The sequence below is a fragment of the Rhinichthys klamathensis genome, unplaced genomic scaffold (assembly GCF_029890125.1).
Source record: "Rhinichthys klamathensis goyatoka isolate OS25496 unplaced genomic scaffold, OSU_Roscu_1.1 h1tg000631l_1, whole genome shotgun sequence".
NCBI classification, from domain to species: domain Eukaryota; kingdom Metazoa; phylum Chordata; class Actinopteri; order Cypriniformes; family Leuciscidae; genus Rhinichthys; species Rhinichthys klamathensis.
Genome location: NW_026607078.1, coordinates 914,417 through 935,090, shown reverse-complemented (window position 1 = coordinate 935,090; position 20,674 = coordinate 914,417). Strand labels below are relative to the sequence as shown.

At 34.9% G+C, this 20,674-nt stretch overlaps 1 protein-coding gene across 1 annotated transcript; it reads right to left on the bottom strand.

The window, feature by feature from the left end:
* Positions 1-201: 201 nt before the first annotated feature.
* si:ch211-14a17.10 (putative uncharacterized protein MYH16) lies at positions 202-13,393 on the bottom strand. Its single transcript, XM_056241123.1, has 43 exons — positions 13,375-13,393; positions 13,133-13,207; positions 12,962-13,027; positions 12,756-12,839; positions 12,573-12,662; positions 12,400-12,459; positions 12,259-12,324; positions 12,014-12,100; positions 11,794-11,883; positions 11,563-11,649; positions 11,392-11,469; positions 10,825-10,914; positions 10,577-10,639; positions 10,314-10,376; positions 10,083-10,142; positions 9,876-9,950; positions 9,641-9,727; positions 9,494-9,571; positions 9,342-9,404; positions 8,485-8,574; positions 6,751-6,840; positions 6,579-6,668; positions 6,254-6,343; positions 6,015-6,104; positions 5,830-5,892; positions 5,673-5,732; positions 5,524-5,583; positions 5,123-5,188; positions 4,330-4,416; positions 4,164-4,244; positions 4,011-4,079; positions 3,667-3,756; positions 3,471-3,548; positions 3,300-3,389; positions 2,997-3,086; positions 2,820-2,909; positions 2,085-2,231; positions 1,848-1,928; positions 1,658-1,747; positions 1,361-1,486; positions 1,152-1,223; positions 1,010-1,045; positions 202-897 (listed from the first exon to the last, which is right to left on the bottom strand). Exons 2-43 carry the CDS (start codon positions 13,182-13,184, stop codon positions 341-343), a joined length of 3,822 nt encoding a protein of 1,273 aa, XP_056097098.1. The 5' UTR covers positions 13,185-13,207; positions 13,375-13,393; the 3' UTR covers positions 202-340.
* Positions 13,394-20,674: the final 7,281 nt, after the last annotated feature.

The window sequence follows — 20,674 nt, the reverse complement described above, 5'->3', positions numbered from 1 at the left end:
ACACATAAAATATTCTGAAGAATGTAAGTAACCAAACAGTTTTGGTTACCATTGACTTCCATTGTATGGACAAAAAAAAAAAAAAGACATTTAGCAAAATATCTTCTATGAGGAAAGATACAGTTTTGGATCGATATGAAAGTGAGTAAATGACAGATTTTGCATGACTTTATGTTAAAAGACCAACATATAGGATAAATATTGTTTTTCAAATGTAAATGTTTTATTAAAATGAAAGATGCAAGACATTCAAGAATGCAGTTGAGAGTCGTAACAATCCGAAATCTCAAAGCAGAGGGCATTTTCTTTGCATACATAACAGACTCCTAATATATGGAGATCATTGCTTGAGCCAATCTATGGATTTAACTTGCTTTAAGATCAAGGGAGGGTCAAGAATATTAGAATCACTGCAGGTCTCAATATATGGGTAAATTTTACCCTGCAGCTCATTGCCAGTGAACCTATAGATTTCATATTTATTTTCTGCATCATAAAAAGTTACCTCTTTATTTTTAAAATCCACCTGGACCCCAATTACAGAAGGTGTTTTATGAACGTTTATTTGAATCTGCTTGTCTGCAATGGCAAAAAGTGTTCCATCTCTTTTCTTCAGAATAACCCAATGGCCAGCCGAAGGGCCATATGTCAGAATACCTTTTCTCTGAGCGGACGATTTGGCCGCTCCCACAACATAACAATTTCTTCCAAACACCCCAATTTCCCAGTAATGTTTTCCAGAATTATATCCGTCTTTTGCCAGAGCTGCAATAGCTGTGTCGTAGCGCTCAGGGGTGTCAGGTACAGGCTGAGCCAATAAAGAGGTGCGTGCCTCTTTCTCATCATGCGACAAGATGAGTCTGCGGTGGGCAGTGTTTGCGTCAAACTTCGGCCATTCTGGCATGGGCACACAGGCAGACATTTTTCAGTTTAATTGCATTTTTACAGACTGTAACTAATTGATTTTTTTATTCTGTATATTACAACCAGACTGAAATCACAAACTTACCTTCCTTAGGAAGTTCTTTTTTTTCTTCTATAGTTTCTGGAAAAAAGGAGTTATAAAAGAAACAAAAGCTTACTGTTAAATCTGATAATAAATAATGCTAATAGTCCTTTTTTTTGCTCAGGAAAAAATAAATAAATCTCACTCTCAAGTTCATCCACTCTCTGTTTAGTCTCATCCAGTTGTTGTCTAAGTTTCTCATTCTCACTGACCACACCTATAAATATTGTGAAAATATTAAAACCAGTCAGTTTTCCTTCTGCAGATACATGCAAAATAAAACATTTTTGGTCCCTGACCAAATGTTATTTGCATTGTTTATTGACTACTAAAAGATAGTGGCACCCCACTCACCATTGAATTTATCTTTCTCTTGTTTTATCTTCTTTTGAAATTCAGCAACTTCTTTGTCCTTATCCTGGAGTTTCTGGTCCTTCTTAGCAAGGTCTTGTTTTTGTGCTTTCAGTGTCTTTTTTAAATCTGATAAAAGGGATGAAAAATACTAAGGCTAAGAAAACAGTCTAAGGTTTGAATACAATATAATAGACCAAATTAATAAAATCCAAATCAATGTAATGCAATATAAGTGTAAAAAATAATGGACATGTGAACTTTATCATGACTTGGAGTGTTTTGACAGTATTGTCATACCAGAGATTTCTTCCTGTGATTTGTTTTGCAAAATGTTTTTCTCCTCTATGATTTTTCTTAGTTCCTTTTCATGTTCGTCCTGCTTGCGAACTAAAACAAAAGAAAGAAAGAATCAATTACTATAATGCATTCATTTTGTACATTTTATATTGGAACACCTCTGTCATTCATTACTAGATTTTATTCTTACTTAAGTCTTGATTTATCTCCTTAAGTTTGGCTTCAGTTTTAGCAAGTTGCTGGTCCTTTGTTTTAAGTTCTGTCACTAGTTCTGGACAACAACAAAAAGAAAAGAAAAAAAAGAGTAATGATGCATCAAGTGAGCAATTATTTTTTTTATCTGTGGTTAATTTGATTGCAGTTTTCTGAATTTTTCCCAGTTTATGAACCACATATTCAAAAACCCTTTGAATCTCTTCTCACTGACTTCCATTTTTCTTCTTCGCCTTTTCAAGCTCGCTCTCCATATTGTCACGGAGCTCTTTCAATCTAGCAATGGTATCATCCTTCTCCTTCAGGTCCAGGTCCTGTTTAGCAAGCGCATTTTCCAGTTTTTGCAATTTCTCATTTAAACCTGACAGAGCATAAAAATGCAGTTAGGAAAATTTAAAACAAGAAATGGTCAAATTGATTCTACCTTGATATAAAATGATGCTGCAAATTGCACACATAATGAGTCGAATTTGAGGTTAAATATTTAAAAGCACATGAAGACTTAATGTCTCCAGTGGAAATGAGGAATATAGAGAGAACCCCATTAGCCATTGCATACTTCACTTCATACACGGACTAGAAGTATGTCATCATAGCACTATTGTTTATTTCACACATGCTGCTAGGAATCATTTTATGTAATTTATATTCTTTGTTTTGGAACGTCTTTCAGCATGTCAGCATTAAAAAAATCCAGTAAAGGTAGAATTAAGTGAGCAGTTTTTGATTGGAACCACTGGCCCAAGAAAGCTTGGGTCATGTATATTTTTCATTCACTGTACAGAAAACTATTTCTCTCTAGAGTGACCATTGCTTACACCCAAATATATTTATCAAGAACAACACATCTAATCACTTTAGAATACAAAAATATATTGCATGGTATTGGAAAAGTTAACTTGATAATGAATTTAAGCACGTCTTTGGTGTTTTTATAGTGTCGTCATACCGCCGATTTCTTCTTTTGCTTTCTGTAGTGCATTATTTTTCTCCTCTGTGATTTTCTTTTTGTCATCATTCAGACTGTTCAGCTTTTTGACTAAAACAAGAGACACAAAACTGAATTTCTTGGAATGACTAGTCATGCATAGGTGACAATACAAACATAAATAATATTTTTTCTTACCCAAATCAGCATTTTCAGCATTTGTCTCCCGGAGTTTATCTTCAGTGTTTGCCAGCTGCTGGTCCTTTGTTTTAATTTGTTTGTCTAGCGCTGAGAAAAAACAATTAAACGATAATATTTAATAACACAAATCTGTGTTTATTAAGCATCATAATTATTTTCCCACAGTTCTTTTCCCAAGTTATTTGTGATTGTATCCCAACAGGATGCATTCCCTCTAATGAAGATCTGTTCTTTAGGAGTCTCAACATTATTATACTTATACATAATACAACTTAATAGCACATCAAGGGTAAAACGTACCTGCAATCTTATCTTTTGATTCTTGTTGTAGTTTTTTCAAATTTTTTTGCCTTTCCTTAGCCGCCTTCTCTAGTTGTTGTATCCTGTCCTCTGGAAAGCAACATGTTTTTATTATCAATATACTGGGTTAAAATGCAAATTACATATATGGTAGGAACTAACACAACTTACTCAGCTGAGTGGACTGATCACAGTTAGCCTTCAAAAGCAAAATCTCTTTTTCGTTGTCCTCTATTTGCTTCTTTAGACCTGACCAACAACATAAAAAAGAAAGTGTAGTAGTCTTTGTTTCCCCTTTAATTTTAAATGAAAAATCAGCACTCTTCAGATCATTTAATGGCATTAGATGCATTTAAGATGGGCTTACCATTGATTTCTCTTTTGTATTCCTCTTGCATTTTTCCTTGTGCTTGTTTTAGTCTGGACATTGATTCCTTTATAGAAATCATCTTCAAGGCTGTGAATTTATAAGAAAAACATTCACATTTATGCATTTGGCAGAGGCTTTTATCCAGAGCGACCTACATTGCATTCAAGGTATACATTTTATCAGTTCATGCATTCCCTAAAAAAAAAATGAACCCATGATCTTGCCATTGCAAGCACCATGCTCCACTCTTTGAGCTACAATGCTATTATTAAACAGATTAAGATTATACCCACAGGTTTTTACTCTATTGCAATTTAAAAGGAAATTAAATTAAAACTCACTTAGTTCAAGCCCCTTCTCTCCAGAGTTTTGCAACTCAGTCAGCAAACCATTTAATTTAGCTTCCAGTTCTAAATTAAGAGAAGAAAATCACTAATTGTGAGCTAATGAATGAGATGTTTTTAAAGGGAAGAAATGGATTTGTTTCAACTCACGCCGAATCTTTTCTGAATTCTCCACAGTTGGATTTTCTTGCAGCTTCCATATCTCAGTTAGTAACTGAAGTACATCCAGAGCTGTAACAAACCATTGTGTAAGTAGAAATGGTCTCTTTTTAGATAAAGAAGGGCGCAAAATTCAGAAAAATGGGGTTTGACTCACTTTTGGCTGATATGGATCCCTCTGCCTTCAATTGCTGCATTGCCTTCTCCAATTCTTTTTTCTTTTCTTCCAGTTCTTCCATCCCTCCTGAAAAGCAGATAACCATAGATGGAGTGAATGGAACAAAAACACATAAACCTTTTCCCCTTACTAATTTTTCGTTTAAATTCACATAAAGTGAAAAATCATATTAATAGATTAATGAGTTTTTGGTATTCTGAAGGTAAAGTTCTTGGAAAGGTGCATTGAAAATAGTCTGTTAGGTCTGTGCATAATTTGTTCAATGATGCTCATTCATGTGAATAATTATGGAAAGTCTTACATCTGCATTGCTGATGTCAAATAGTATGAAATGTACACTACAAGTCAAAAGTTTGGGGTCAGTAAGGTTTTTTTTTTAAATGAAATTAACACATTCATAGATTTATTTAGCAAGGACACCAGTCAAAGGTGACAGTAAAGAATTTTACATTGTTACAATATATTAAATAAATGCTGTTATTTGAATGTTCTTTACATCAAAGAATCCTCAAAAAACGATCACCGTTTTCTCAAAAACATTAAGCAGCACAAACATGGAAGACATAAATTCAGCTTTGCCACAACAGGAATAAATTACATTTTAAAATATATTAAAATAGAAAACAGTTATTTTAAATTGTACTGCTTTTACTGTATTTTTTTTATCAAATAAATGCAGCCTTGGTAAGCAGAAGATACTTCTTTTTATATGCATGTTTAAAAGTATTGCAGTTTGTGATATCAGAATCAATAGAAATACATCCTCCATTACCTAATCCTTGTGCAGCTTTCTTATCCAGATACTCCACTTCATCGATTAGATTTTTAATGATAAAAACTGAAACCGACAACAACATGGGAGAGAGGGATAATTATGTGTCAAAATAAGAGTGAAGTAGACTTACACTCTAAAAAATGCTGGGTTGTTTCAACCCAAATTTGGGTCAAATATGGACAAACCCAAATGTTGGGTTAAAAATGCAATAAAAATGTGCAGTTGAAAGTGAAAGTTGAAGTTGGGTTAAAATTTGAAATTACATTTTTAACCCAACATTTGGGTTTGTCCATATTTAGAGTGTACATAAGGTTTACACAATATTATGTTTTTTTTAATTACAATGTTTTGTGATGAATTTTGGCATTAATTTAATTATAAATTAGGGCTTCACTCACCCTTCTGAAGAAGTACATCGTTCAGTTTAGAAATGGTATCGTTATATTCAGCCTGCATTTCTGTAACACACAGCCACCAAGTATCCTGTTTATACAACTCTCCAAAAGTTCTGAAAGGACAATCTCTTTTCTCTTTCCAGCAGACATACCTTTATATTTCTCCTGGAGTTCAGGGCAATAATCGGTGTCCACACAATTTTCTTTCAGCTCTAGAGAGAGACAGAATCGGGAAGAAGGGGAATTGTTCTTTAGACAATGACTTTAAATACCCCATATTGTTGAAGATTTTATTGCTGAAGGTTTTACTTTCATTATCGTCACGAATTTTGGCATTTTCTTCCTCCGTCTTCATCAGTTTCCTTTCAAGTTCTAAAAGAACAACATCAAGTTGTGTTCTTGAATTAATGGAAAGGCCCAATTTTTATATGCTTTAATGTTAAACAAGTGAGGGAGGTTGTATCTGATGGATGCGTGGATTGAATAAAACTCACCAGCTATTCTAGCATTTACTTGCGATTCTTTTTCTTTTTCTTGCTGTTTCAAGGTTCTCACTTCGTCTATGAGATTGTTGATCTTTGTAACTAGGGGGGGACATGAGGTTAAAACGTTATAAAGCAATGATCTGATGTTCTGACCGGACATTGGCAGACAAATCAACAAATGCATGTTTTATCTTCCAATCCTGATCATTTTCTGATTGGCTGAATCTCTTCAGTGCTTGTCCACTTACTTTGTTGTGATAGTGTAGCATTCTTCTCTTTCAGAGTTTTATTTGCATCATCCAATGCTTTGTTACTCTCTTTTAGTTTTTCTTCAAGATCTGTGACAGATTAAGTAATAAGTTTTAATCAAAGAAAGAATAATATTGAAAATCAATTCATGGATTGTTGTTGAATTAATGTGACTGAAATTAAATACAGTAGTCAACATTTGAAGTGGATCAAAAAGGTTAATCCTAAAACAAGAATGGGTATTGTTAAAAATTCATGTATAACTTTGATGAAAGGTTTTGATCCACTTCAAATGTTGACTACTGTACAGGGTGAAACTGAAACCTTTAATCCTCTGCTTTGCAGTCTGTTCAACTGTGTCCTTTTCCATTTTCAGCATCGAAACTTCTTTCTTCAGAAGAACAATGTCTCTCTCTGCAAATCAAGCATTTTAATGGTCGCTATAGATTTGCATTTAGTTACTGTTTCAAATTTCAAAATGAAAGGTTTCACTCACGTAACTGACTGATGTCACCGGTCGCAGCAGCCAGCTCTTTGTTTTTTTCCTTCAGCATACGTTCCACGTCATCCAGTGCTTTTTGGAGCTCTGTCAGAAGTCAGTGTAAGTAGCAATAATCCAACCTGAGCAGTTACAATCTGCTCATGTAAAAAGAATATTAAAGGGGTCATGAAATGGATTTTTTAAATTATTTTTTTAATAAGTTCCTTGAGGTTCACTTATAATGTTAATAAAGGTTTTTTTTACACAAAAAACAACAACAACCAATATATACTGTATGCGGAAAACAATTATTTTTAACCCTCATTCTGACCCTCTGTCTGAAATGATCCGTTTTTAAGGGGCGGCTCCTTTAAGACTTGTCAGTAAACGGCCACTGTTATGATTGGCTAAAGTCATTGCATAGGAAACAGTATCAATACCCACTCCCTATTGCACACGGGTAAGTGTTTTGAAAACATTATCCATATAAAACCGTGATTTACAGACAAAGCATTATGTAATAATTTACTTGTGGTTTGTGATGCAGCTGCTGTCAGATTTGATACAGTTGGGAGCTTCATTTTTCAATAAGTTTCTTTGTGAACTCTCCATTACACTGTGCCTTGTTTACAAAACAAAATGCTCCGAACAAACATAATCCTCTGATGCGATCCGGGACCCCATTAAAATAAGTTCTTCACTCTTCCGTTTGTCCTGTTGTCGACAGACTAGCGCGTAATATATGTCAGAAACTAATCGCAAATCTGTATACTGTATCCAGTGTATACAGCATCAGTGATTATAATAATGAATTCTATTTGCTTTTGCCGTTAAGCGGCTGAACACCAGTGGGCGGGGCCTATGGTGTGACGATGTATGACTATTCGTCGATGTCTTGCTCTGGATGCAGTCGTATGCAAATGTATTTGCCTGCGTGACGTCACAGATCCTGCAATATCAAAATAAGACAGAGCTTTTGGAGCTTGATTAAACAAATGCTTTGTTTATAATGAGGAGGATGTTTTAATCCTCATTTATGAGACAACGCTTCCCCGCCATTGACAGAATTTTCCGTCTTTCCGTGTTTTCACTGTTATACGGTGGGGGCGCTATGACATCTTCTGAAAGAGTACAGAATCTCCACATCAAAACACAGGAAAAAAGAAGAAGAAACAAGTGATATCATATGTAAGCAGATGCTTATGTAAACTAACACGATAACCAACATTAAACAGCATATAAATCGTCGACTGAAATGTCGACCCAGGACGAGCTATAGGACTGTGAAGCTTTGGAAGTGATGGACTCTATCTAGCCTACTCCATCTATGTTTTGATCATCGTTCTGAATCCCATCTCGATGTTGTCTTTAGACAAAAATTATTTCTCAGATTTTTGCTCAAAATGTTGCTTTTTTAATGAAACTTACCCACATTTAAGTGTTGATAAGAAATAAATAATGCATGAAGCTAGAATAAAACGTTTTGTGTGTGTTTGTGTTTGTTTAAAAGGCTCCGTTCTTTCTTTTGAATATATTGTATGTTCAGATATTCATACAGCCAAATATTCTGGGGGGAATGAAAATTTTGTGAAAATGATATAAAAAAATTAAAAAAACACGGGCGGGGAAAGAGTTAATGGTACAAAAACTTCTTATATGTCAAGGTAAAGGCAAATTTGATTCCTCATGTCATGATCCCTTTAAGAAATATCAACATTTTTAAAAGTTCTTTAAAGTATCAGTGCCAACCAATTTTCTTCATCTCAGCCTGTGTAGTCACTGTTTTCAGCATTTCCCTTATCCAGGTTACATCAGACTGGAGAGCCATGATTTTCAGCACTGAGACAAACATAAAATAAAAAAGTATTATTAATTGTTCTGCCAAAAATATATGAACAAATTATGAATTTGGTACAATTCAACTTAGATGAACTGATTTAAGCTAATGTAATACTCACAAAGGCCCATTCACACCACGAATGATCACACCTATAAAGATAGCATCCACAACGAACTCATGATAATGTTTTGTTTAATATAAGTACGCGCTGCAGTTATGTTGTCTGCTGCTTTAAATGCTTGAGCTCTTTAAAGCAGGATGGATTCTAATTGGTCAATGTTTTTATTGTTCATCAGTTGGAAAAAAAATCTTGTGAAAGTGATTCGAACAATATAATTTCTTTGTGCCATTATTATTTTAGTTGTGGTGTGGACTCAGCTATTGTTTAACATCTTTATCCTTATAGTAATCATCCTTGCTGTGAACTGGCCTTAAAGTTTCAGAAAGTGTTATTATTTAACTATCTATGGCCTGGTTTCACAGACGAGGCTTAGATTAGGCCTTAGTTCAATTAGGACATTTAAGAACCTTTTATAAAAGTGCCTAGAAAAAACATAACTGGTGTGCATCTTGAGACAAAACAATGGCACTGACATATTTTAAGATATGTCAGAGCAAGTTGCTTTCAGTTAAACCAGCTCGAACATGTATTTTAGTCTGGGACTATAGACTTAAGCTTTGTTTGTGAAACTGGCCAAATATGAGTGTAAACATAACTGCAAATATGAGCCTTACGTCCAAACAAGAACCATAATTCTCCACTCACTTGGTTTTGCAGACATTTTATCATCTAATTCTGTAATCAATTTCAAGAGATCCTTCTGCAGATCTGAAACCAGAATAGAACATGAGTTGAAATTTTACTGTTCATTTTTCCCATTAGTATATAATTACTGCATGTGTACTGTATACACTCACTGCTGATTTGATTCAAGTTATCTGGATCTTTGTTCTGTAGCTTCCAGATTTCCTCCATCTGCGATATCACCTTAAGAACTGACAAGCAAAGTCAATCAGTAGACAAAACTTTATGGCAGATATTAATGCAAAAAGAACCAGTCTCACTTTTCTCAAAGCTAGCGTCACTTTTCTGAAGTTCCTCCTTTTTCGCCTTCAGTTCTTTGAGTTTTTCATCCCGTATTCGCTTCAAATCTATTGTATGTACACAAATAGAATAAAGATTATTTTATTACACACTAAAATTACTAAAAATAGTACAATTAGCAGAATGATTTTTTTATGCGGATTGCTTTTCAAATTGACAGAATCACAAGTACAAAAAAGGTTCAAAGAGACATACCATCATTAGATGAAGATGCTTTAATTTGTTTCGTTAATTGGTCTATTTCAAAGCTCAGCAAAATAATCTGGATGGCTGTGGAAATGAAATGTTGCCATGTATATTAAATTAACTGTACTGTATATTAATTTCAACGGAAAATAATGGGTGTAAAATATATATATATATATATATTTTCATGTGTCTCTAAAATTTCACTCAACTTGCCTGTCTTTGAGGTTGAATCTGTTATTTTATTTACTTGAGCATCCAGTTCAGTTTCTGTATCTGGATAAGACGATTCATACATAAATAGATAATAATCACAACACAATAATCGTGAGATGGACCTTTATGTTTTTAACTGAATCTGCATTTCAAATGTATTTTGTTGCTTTCATGTCAACAAAGCTTTCATATTGTCACTTGCTGGGAGGAAAGGAGAGTAAAATGTCTTACCCATATACATATTCATCAGGTCTTCGCATTGTTCTGTCTGGTCAATCAGCTTTCTGTGTAAACCTGGGTGTAGAAAAGACTACAGATCACTCAACAATCTATTTGTAAGACACATTGGACAAAAGCATCTGCTAAATGAAGAAATGTACATTTAAATTAATGTTAACATTTATAGAAAAAGTTGTTTTCATCATTGGGATATAAATGATTGATTTAAAAGCATCCCTAGTTGGCAAGTAATTAAGACGATACATCAATCTTACGTTTGTTGTCAGAATGCAGATAAAGTGCCCTGTCCTGTTCCTTTTTAAGCTCTTTCTGTAGATCTGAGAAGGCATAACCCAAAATCACACACAAACATCACAATTCTATTAAAGCTTCTTTTTAAAGCCTGTCAATCAATCAATCGCTCAATCAATCAATCAATCAATCAATCAATCAATCAATCAAAAGAATATATATATATATATATATTTTAAATAATAATAATTAAAAAACATTCAGATCTCACCAGCTATCTTAAATTCGTCTGCTTGCTTTTGTCCCTGTGCAGTGATTAGCGCCTCCATAAATTCAAACTGGAGTGTAAGAATTCTAGAAACTAAAAATAGCACAAACAAAGTATAATATTACTGATGATGCAACAGTAAAACTTAGGGGTGTCAAGATACCCTCATGTCACAATTTGATACACCAAGACGTAAAAAGTTAACAAATGTACTGTTAATTAAAATGCTAAATTTGGTATTACATTGGGGGTGGAAATGAATAGGCTTGAACTTGATGCTGGTTACCCAATGCACAGGACAATGGTGACACCAGAATAAAAATATTCAAATATTCATCAGAATTATTTTACTAGTAACATAAGACATTTGGCATTATCAGGACCAACACAGTAATTTTTATTTTGGGTTAACTATACACAATACAGATTGTCACTATCCACGATACACATTGTTGCATTTTTGTATTGAGATATATTGAGACACAATATATTGTCCCCCCCCCCCCCCTAGTAAAATAGAATAATTCATGAAAAATGAGAATCAGGTATGTTAAAATGAAAGAAACTTACTTAACTCATCTTTTCCCTTCAATTTGGCAATTTGATCAATTACTTCAGTTCTTTTCCCATCAAATGTATTTGTCTGTCCTACAAGATACAAGTCATTGGCAGGATGAAGTATTGATTCACATATCTAAATTCAAAATAATACATAAATCAATACTAGTTTGATTCCAGTACCAAGAAGTTGAGCAAGTGTTTGTTTAAGTGCTGATAATTCAGCATTCAGGTCCAATATTTCTTTCTCCAGTGTTGCAATGAGTTTATCTGTGAATCCATAACAGAAAATGGGAAGGAAATGCTGCAGATGTCACAAGTTACCTCTTATTTGTCACATAACATGGATTATAGATGCTATACATTTATTGTGGAGCTACAAAAAAAGAAAACAAACACTGAATAATAACATACCAATTTTTTGTATATTTTCTCTCCTCTCTTCTCGCTCCTCTTTCAAATCTGACAGAAGGCCACTTTTGCGCTCCAGTTTGCTTATAATTCCTGGCAAACATTAAATGAGATGAAATGATTGTGCACATATAAAATTATCCATTCAGATCATCTCACAACTGCAACTTCACAATTCCTAGCCTGATATGGATTTAGTAAACATCAAAGAATGAACACTCACCATCCATCTGCACTTGCCTCTTATATTTACCAGAGAGACGTGTCTTTAGTTCTATTGCTTCTATTTGCAATGTAACAATCTGCAGTACTAAAAAAAAAAAAAAAAAAACTGTACTGAGTCAGTCATCTATTGAGGAAAAGACTCAAACTGCACGTTTTCTAAATCTTTCAGAACTTTATCCACAATCATTGATAAAAGTATTTCTGATCGAAAGGCTCCACTGTTCTCATCCTCGTTACACTCACCTTGCTTTGCAATGCCACCTTGTTCCCCTGGTTGTTTGAGCTTGTCTTCCAGGTATTTCTTTAATTCTGTGGATTACATGCATAAGAATGTACAAAACTAACTGTAAAGTATTTGTTCATACATATTTTCATCATACACACCATTAAGAGGGGTTGATGTTGCCTTATCACTTTTCAATGTCTCTGAGCTTATCTGTGAAACTAGAGGAAAAAACAAAAACAATTACTTCTAGTCCTGGTGGTTAAGAATTGAGCAAGGGTCAAAAGTGCAGTGGTTCAGTGTGGTATTGCTCCATGCACATGTGTATCTGTACCTGCACGCTTGAAAATTTCAACACTTCCCGAAAATTCTTTCTTCATCTCTGACAAGTCTCTCTCTGCTTCCTTTCGACGCTTCTCCAGTCCTGTTGATTTTTAAAATACCTGCATGACTATACACAGGACATTTACAGGTTTTCAAGTTAATAATAAAATATTGTAATATTGTTGGAACGCACTTTCAATCCTTGCGCCATCTCTCTCAGTGTTCGTTATCGCATCCATCTCCTGTAGGTCGATGACTTTCTGGAGAATGTTTAAGACTGAATGGTTGGAAAACAAGGGTAATAAGTGTCAATCTATTGTCTTTTCACAATATGTTACAAAAAAAATTTATTTCATTATTTTAAAGCAGCTATGTTCATATGTATGATTTTCTACATACCATCCTTGGCTGGACTCTTGGTGGCACTGACTTGTTTAAAAAGATCATCCAGTTGGCTTTTAAGACCTGAAAACATGTCCACCAATATAAACATTGTGATGAATATGAGTGCAAGATGGAACTGCATGGTTGATACTTTTAAGTTTGAGTAGATGAAGATGGTTGACTCACCATCAATATTATCCTTCGCTACTTTGTAAGAATCCTTACATTTAATCTTCATCTCGTCAAGATCTTTCTGAAGGCCTAAATAAGTACAGGTAAGACTGACACTTTCTAGTCATGTTGTACAATGTTTTACTGGGATGGAAACTCCAAGCTGGTAGAACTGGCCTGGGGTGAAAACTAATCTAATCTCCAAATTGGTTTAATATCTGAATAAAATGGTTTTGAATAAAATATAGTTCACATACCTGAACAATCCTTAGTAGTTTACAGAAAGATAATAAAAAAAAAGGTATTTAAAGGTTTTTTAACAACATACATTTAAAAGTACATGCCTATAAAATTAATATGCAAAAAACAAAGATTAAAAACAGCCTCACCTCTACGGCTCGTCTTTCTCTTGTGAAATCCCTGCGTGCCTAAATGTGTGGAAAATTTTACTTTAGACTAAAACGAGTGACCGTGTTTAGTTTTTACACTGTGAAAGACATTACAATATATATACAATTTACCAATGATATAATTCTCAAGCTGCATTTTTGTGTTAGAAACTTCTCATTTACATTACCAGTTAAACTTCTTATACATACCACTGAAACTTCTTATACCACTGAATCCACACTGAACTGACTTGAGCTGAATAACGGCACTATTGTCTTTGCAGAGCTGCTTTACAGCAGAATTTGAATTTGTCTCATATTTGATTAAGTTTGCATAATTGATTATGTTCTTTTCTTGTTTATTACTGAAACCACTTTGAAACACTCTATATTATCTAAAGCGTTATATAAATTAAGGTGACTTGACTTGGCATAAAAGTTTGTGTTCAGTATTTTTTGTAGAAATAAATTAATACTTTTATTTAGCCAGGATGCATTAAATTGATCAAAAGTGACAGTAAATACATTTATAATGTTGCAAAAGATTTCATGTAAAAAATATATATATATATATTCATCAAAGAGTGTATCACGGTACCTACACAAATATTAAGCAGCACAATGTGCAAAACATTGATAATAATAAGAAATGTTTCTTGAGCACCAAATCAGCATATTAGAATGATTTCTGAAGGATCGTGTGACACTGAAAAATGAACAGATGCTGAAAATTCAGCTTTGCCATCACAGGAATAAATTACATTTTTAAAATAACATAAATAAATACATTTGAAATGTTATTTTAAAATGTCATAATATTTCACATTATTACTGTTTTTTTATCAACAACAAAAAAAAGCAGCCTTTATGCACAAGAGATTTCTTTCAAAAATATTTTAAAATTTATCGACACCAAACATTTAAACAGTGTGATTGTATACTGATTCATATACTTCAGTATACTTGTAAACTGAAGTCATATGACATTACAAGAAGTCATATCTGAAAAAAGCATGCCTGTTTAACCAGTTGCACTTGAAACTTACCACAAACGAAGTGTCTTTTTCATCACTCATAGATGAGGCTGCATTCACAGGACCTAAATCATAATCAAAATATCAATGCACGCTGTGTCTTACAATTATTTCTTTCTCTCGTATAGAAAGGAGACATGCTTACCACATTTAGCCTGTGTCAGCAGGTAAATTGACACAAAGAAAGAACAAATCAGGAGATTATCTATCCACCCCATTACTGTGTGTGAAAGTACTCTCACAGTGAGCTTGTGTGCTTTATATATGGAAAACACACTGGTCCTTATTGGCCAATTTTCATTTTTACTGGGTTATTTTACCTCTCATGCCGGAAGAAAGCCTCGGTTGACTGACTTCGCTAATGTAGTTCTGACTAACTCCTTATATGACCAAAGAGTTTTTTGGGGCCAAATGACACAAATGTATTTTGCCATTTGTCATCTGCACTGTCACAACATCTTACATGTCTTGATCACGTACATCCAGTTTTATTCTGCTATATTAAATATGTTGTTTAGCTGGCTTTAAAGGAATAGTTTGTCCAAAAATTAAAAATCTGTCATAATTTACTCACCCTGAAGTTGTTCCAAACCTGTATGAATTTCTTTTATAATATTCTTCAAAATATCTTCTTTTGTGTTCAAGAAAGAAATTCATACAGGTTTGGAACAACTTGCGGGTAAGTAAATGATGACATAATGTGAACTATCCCTTTAATATATGGATATGGTTTTGTCAAAATTGTGATGTCATCATTGGATTTGTGTTTATTTCCACCATCATAGAGTTGTTTAAAGATTATTTGTATAAGCCACAAAGTTTGAGCATCAAAAATATGCTGCCAAAAACAAATTTTCAGTGTACTGTATCAGAACTATTTGTATCAGAATAAATGTCATATCATTGTGGTAACACTGACAGTGACCTTCATTGCAAAAAAAAAAAAAAAATCATATTGCACAAGAGGAAGATATGTGTATAAGGCACACCCAGCACTGAGCTTGGTGATAACAGATTGGTTTTGAGTGTGGCAAATGTCAATGACATGGTACTTTAATTTGTAATGCAAATTAATCCGCAGTTAACTAAAAGTGTTTCCAAAAATGAAGGAAAAAAAAACAGCACCTTGCTTCAGTGAACAATAATTTTAAACAAACAATTAATTTATTTTGCATCATACATGGACTCACAGTTTGGAATTATTAGGGCTGCAATAAAAAACTAATGCAAGTCACCTATGGTTTGTGTATTGTGATAGAAATATTTTATGTAATGGGTATTTTCAACATTAAATGTACAGAGAAATGCAGACTAAGGATGCTCAGGTCAAAGACCATACTTACCCAAAAAGTGCTTAACACAGTAGAACTAATAGTCATATGATTAGCTTAGATCATTACAAAGCAATTACCAATTACAAGCAAACCATTGGTAACACACTACGCCACAATGGATTGAAATCCAGCAGCACCCCCAAGGTACCCCTCCTCAAGAAGGCACATGTTCAAGCCCATCTGAAGCTTGCCAATAAATATCCAATAACGCAGAGAAGGCTTGGGAGAAAGTGCTGTGGTGAGATGAGACCAAAATTGAGCTCTTTGGCATCAACTCAACTCGCCGTGTTTGGAGGGAGAGAAATGCTAACTATGACCCCAAGAACACCATCCCAGCAGTCAAGCATGGAGGTGGAAACATCATGCTTTTGGGCTGTTTCTCTGGTAAGGGTACAGGGCAAAACACACCATCCAGGCAACAAAGGAGTGGCTCAAGAAGAAGCATATTAAGGTCTTGGAGCCAGTCTCCAGACCTTAATCCTATATAAAATCTGTGGAGGGAGCTGAAACTTTGAGTTGCCAAGCGACAGCCAAGAAACCTTAGGGATTTTGAGAGTATCTGTAAAGAAGAGTGGACCAAAATCCCTCCTGAGATGTGTGCAAACCTGGTGACCAACTACAAGAAACATCTTACCTCTGTGTTTGCCAACAAAGGGTTCTCCATCAAGTACTAAGGCATGTTTTGCTTGGGATCAAATACTTATTTCACTTAACCCTTTATAGGGCACTCATTGAAATACTTGGAAATTCTAAATTTCAACCATAGAGTGTTATTGGAGGATATTATAAGACTTCTAAACATTTGTGAGTTTTAAAAAAAATATATTTTTTTAGGTTGGAAATCAAGGGCAATGAAGTTACCATATATGGTTCCTCGTCAGTCTAGGGTAATTTTTTTTCCCTTAAAAAGTATATATATAAAAATATAATAAAAACACATAAACTTGTTACAAACATAAAAATATTTATTTAGGAACATTTTAAATTATTATTAGGTACATTTTAAATTAAATTACACCTCTTGGCAGAGGGGCCTATATCACTCTGGCCTGGAGTGTCTAGGTTGTGGGTGGGTGGGAGGAAGTCAGGGTCTGCCACATCATCATCTTCCTCCTCACAGCCCTCATCATCACTGATGCTGGGGTGGGCTGGCACAACTGTCTCCCTCTTGCCGTAAAAGATTTGCGTAGATAGCTGCAAAGAACAGAGAGTACATTTTTGAGTCAATATCAAGCCCAGTTTGAGTTATTTGTTGAGTAACAGTGAAGTGCAGATCTACTGAAATATAAATAAGAAGAAAAATAAGTGAGTAACATTGGACTGGTCTGTCATAATATATGTAAATATATAATAAGAAGTGCAAAATATCATTATAAGTATTAAAAATTGTTATAAAGGTCATAAAAACTGACCAAAACCACACATATTTCAATATCTAATATGGCTTGAAAATGTCTATAAATGTGTTTCGTTTCCCACTGGATCACTTTATAATGTTATTCAAACCTGTGATAACATCCAATGCACTAGTAAATACTATTGTCCTACATTATAATCATAGACTGTGGTTATAATGCATTATTTGTAGAAAAAATACCCTAGTACAGCTTTTCTATACGCATAGGGCGTATGTCTAAATATGGTCTTCCTATCACTTGCGCTAATCTTACGTGAACAGGGCGTTTGATCAAATATGGTCTCACCATTTTTCATGCCACAAATGTCACTACTTTCAAGAAATCTATGCAAACAACACCTATCTCAACATGTTGCACAACTATTCAACCATAGAATGTGTGAGTTTCATCAACTTACCATTTTTTGTTTTGAAGTTATTAGCGCTGATGTGGGAGTAGGTAGTAGCGCATAACCTCACTTTCCAATAACCGGAACGACACTGAAGTTTGAAATGCTCCGCGCAACTTCTGATTGGTCAGATGCCATGGTGTGACTATCAGTGACGTAGCCTGATCTTCGCTGATTGGCTAGGAGAAATATTTGCGCTCATACGACAACGCAAACAGGCAGGGGAGAGTCAGTTTGAATGCGCGATTAAAGGAACACTCCGACTTTTTGGGACTTTAGCCTATTCACCTTATCCCCCAGAGTTAGATAAGTTCATACATACCTTTTTCATCTCCGTGCGTGCTATAAGTCTGTTTGACGCACCCACCGCTAGCCTAGCTTAGCACAAAGACTGGATGTAAATGGTTGCAGCTAGCATACTAATCCAAATAAGTGACAAAATAACGCAAACATTTTCCTATTTACATGTTGTGATTTGTATAGTCACAGAGTGTACAAAAAACAAAGTCACATGAGACACAGACATATTTTAACCGTATAAATACTGGGAACTATATTCTCTGAAGGCGAAGCACTGCTACTTGGGCGGAGTGATAACCGCAGCACCTGAGACGTACCGTACCCAAACTCTGAACGAACTCTCTGCTCCTCACCACGGCGCGTCTCAGGTGCTGCGGTTATCACTCCGCCCAAGTAGCAGTGCTTCGCCTTCAGAGAATATAGTTCCCAGTATTTATACTGTTAAAATATGTCTGTGTCTCATGTGACGTAGTTTTTTGTACACTCTGTGACTATACAAATCCCAACATGTAAATAGGAAAATGTTTGCGCTATTTTGTCCCTTATTTGGATTAGTATGCTAGCTGCAACCATTTACATCCAGTCTTTGTGCTAAGCTAGGCTAGCGGTGGGTGCGAGATGAAAAAGGTATGTATGGACTTATCTAACTCTGGGGGATAAGGTGAATAGGCTAAAGTCCCAAAAAGTCGGAGTGTTCCTTTAAGTTACCAAATATGGTTCCTCGCCCGATAAAGGGTTGAAATGCAAATTAATTTTCTGATTGATATTCTGTCTCTATCTGTTAAAATAAACCTACCATAAAAATTATAGACCCTTCATTAGGCGCAGTCTTACAGTGGTTCCGTTCTTATCTGACCAACAGATGTTTTAGTGTTCGTATCGGTCATCAGTCCTCCTCTAGTCTAACATTACCTCTAAATTGTGGAGTCCCACAGGGATCAATCCTCGGCCCGGTATTGTTTATCCTGTATATGCTACCTCTCGTTTCCATTTTTGATAAATGCGGAGTATCCTTTCATCTATATGCTGATGATACTCAGATCTACTTTCCGTTAAAACATAATGATAAAAATGGTTTACAATCCCTGATGGCCTGTTTAAATGAACTTAAGCTTTGGCTGTCAAGTAATTTTCTAAATTTAAACGAAAATAAAACTGAAATAATTTTATGTGGGCCCAGGGAAAACTGTGTGCTTGATGTTGACCATGGTCCACTTGCTCCATATGAAACTCAATGCGCTAGAAATCTGGGCTTTCTATTCGATCATAACCTAAAATTTGATAAACATATCAGTAGCTACTGTTGTAAGATCATGCTTTTTTCATCTTCGCCAACTCTCTAAAGTGAAACCTTTTTTAACCAAGAGTAACTTCCAAACAGTGATCCATGCTTTTGTTACATCACGTTTAGACTATTGTAACTCTCTTTATATTGGTGTCTCTCAGTCTTGCCTCTCCCGTCTACAGCTAGTGCAGAACGCAGCTGCTAAACTCCTCACTGGGACCCGCAAGTATGAGTCGATCACCCCTATTTTATCCACACAGCACTAGCTACCTGTCAAATTTAGAATTGATTTTAAATTTTTATAAATTGTTTATAAAGCATTCAACAAATTGGCCCCTCAGTACCTGACCGATCTACTTCGCCCGTACTACACTCCCTCTAGAAGTCTGAGATCTTGCGATCACTGTCTACTCATCGTGCCTAGATCTAGACTTAAAAAACGAGGTGATCGTGCTTTTGCAACTGCAGGCCCTAAACTTTGGAACAGTCTACCTCTCCACATTAGATTAGCCCTGTCTGTTTCCTCCTTCAAATCTTCTTTAAAGACATATTTATTTTCTTTGGCCTTTAACACTTAGCCCTTAATTTAGGTAATTATTGTTTATCTATTGTTGTGTTTCCCTTTATTGGTTGTTTTATTATTATTACTTATTTTTTTATTCTGTCCTGTACGGCACTTTGGTCAGCCTTGGTTGTTTTTAAATGTGCCTTATAAATAAATATTGTATTGTATTGTATTCATTTCTTTGTAAGTGAGCAAACTTACATAATCAGCAGGGGATCAAATAATTATTTTCCCCACTGTATATGACAGTGATGCCAGTATACACTCTGCTCAAATGATGTTGTTTGTCACTGAGCAGAGCAATTAACATCTCTGAACATGGTTTACTGTTTAGTTGTTATTAATAAGATTAAGTCACTATCTTTTTTTATTAAGCCTTGAATCAATTGAATCTAACCACTGTTTGGTAGCTTCCTATTCAACCGTGTGTCCTGTGCACCTCAAACAAAACAAAACAATGAAAAGGGGTTAATGGGAGACTGTGATGCTACATTGCAACTATTAAAAAGGGAAATTCCAGTGGCCTTTGGTACTGTGAGCAGCGACTTGGATTTTAGTGTTTACTTCTCTAACAATTGTAACATGCAAGCAATGGTGACTGCAGAGTGGCATCAAAGTAGATTTAGAGCAAAGGTTACCTTGAAATAACAAATGGCAAATTGCACAATATGTAATTGGGGCGAAGATCCTTGGGTGCCCCACAATCATAAATCCAAGCTCTGTTGGGGAAATGAGGTGACTGCATTAAACAATTCAGTGAATACCACTATTTGGTAGATTCCATTGCAGGGACCATTTTTGGTACCACAGTGAACAGTTTTTACAAAAGCAATGTTTTTCTCAG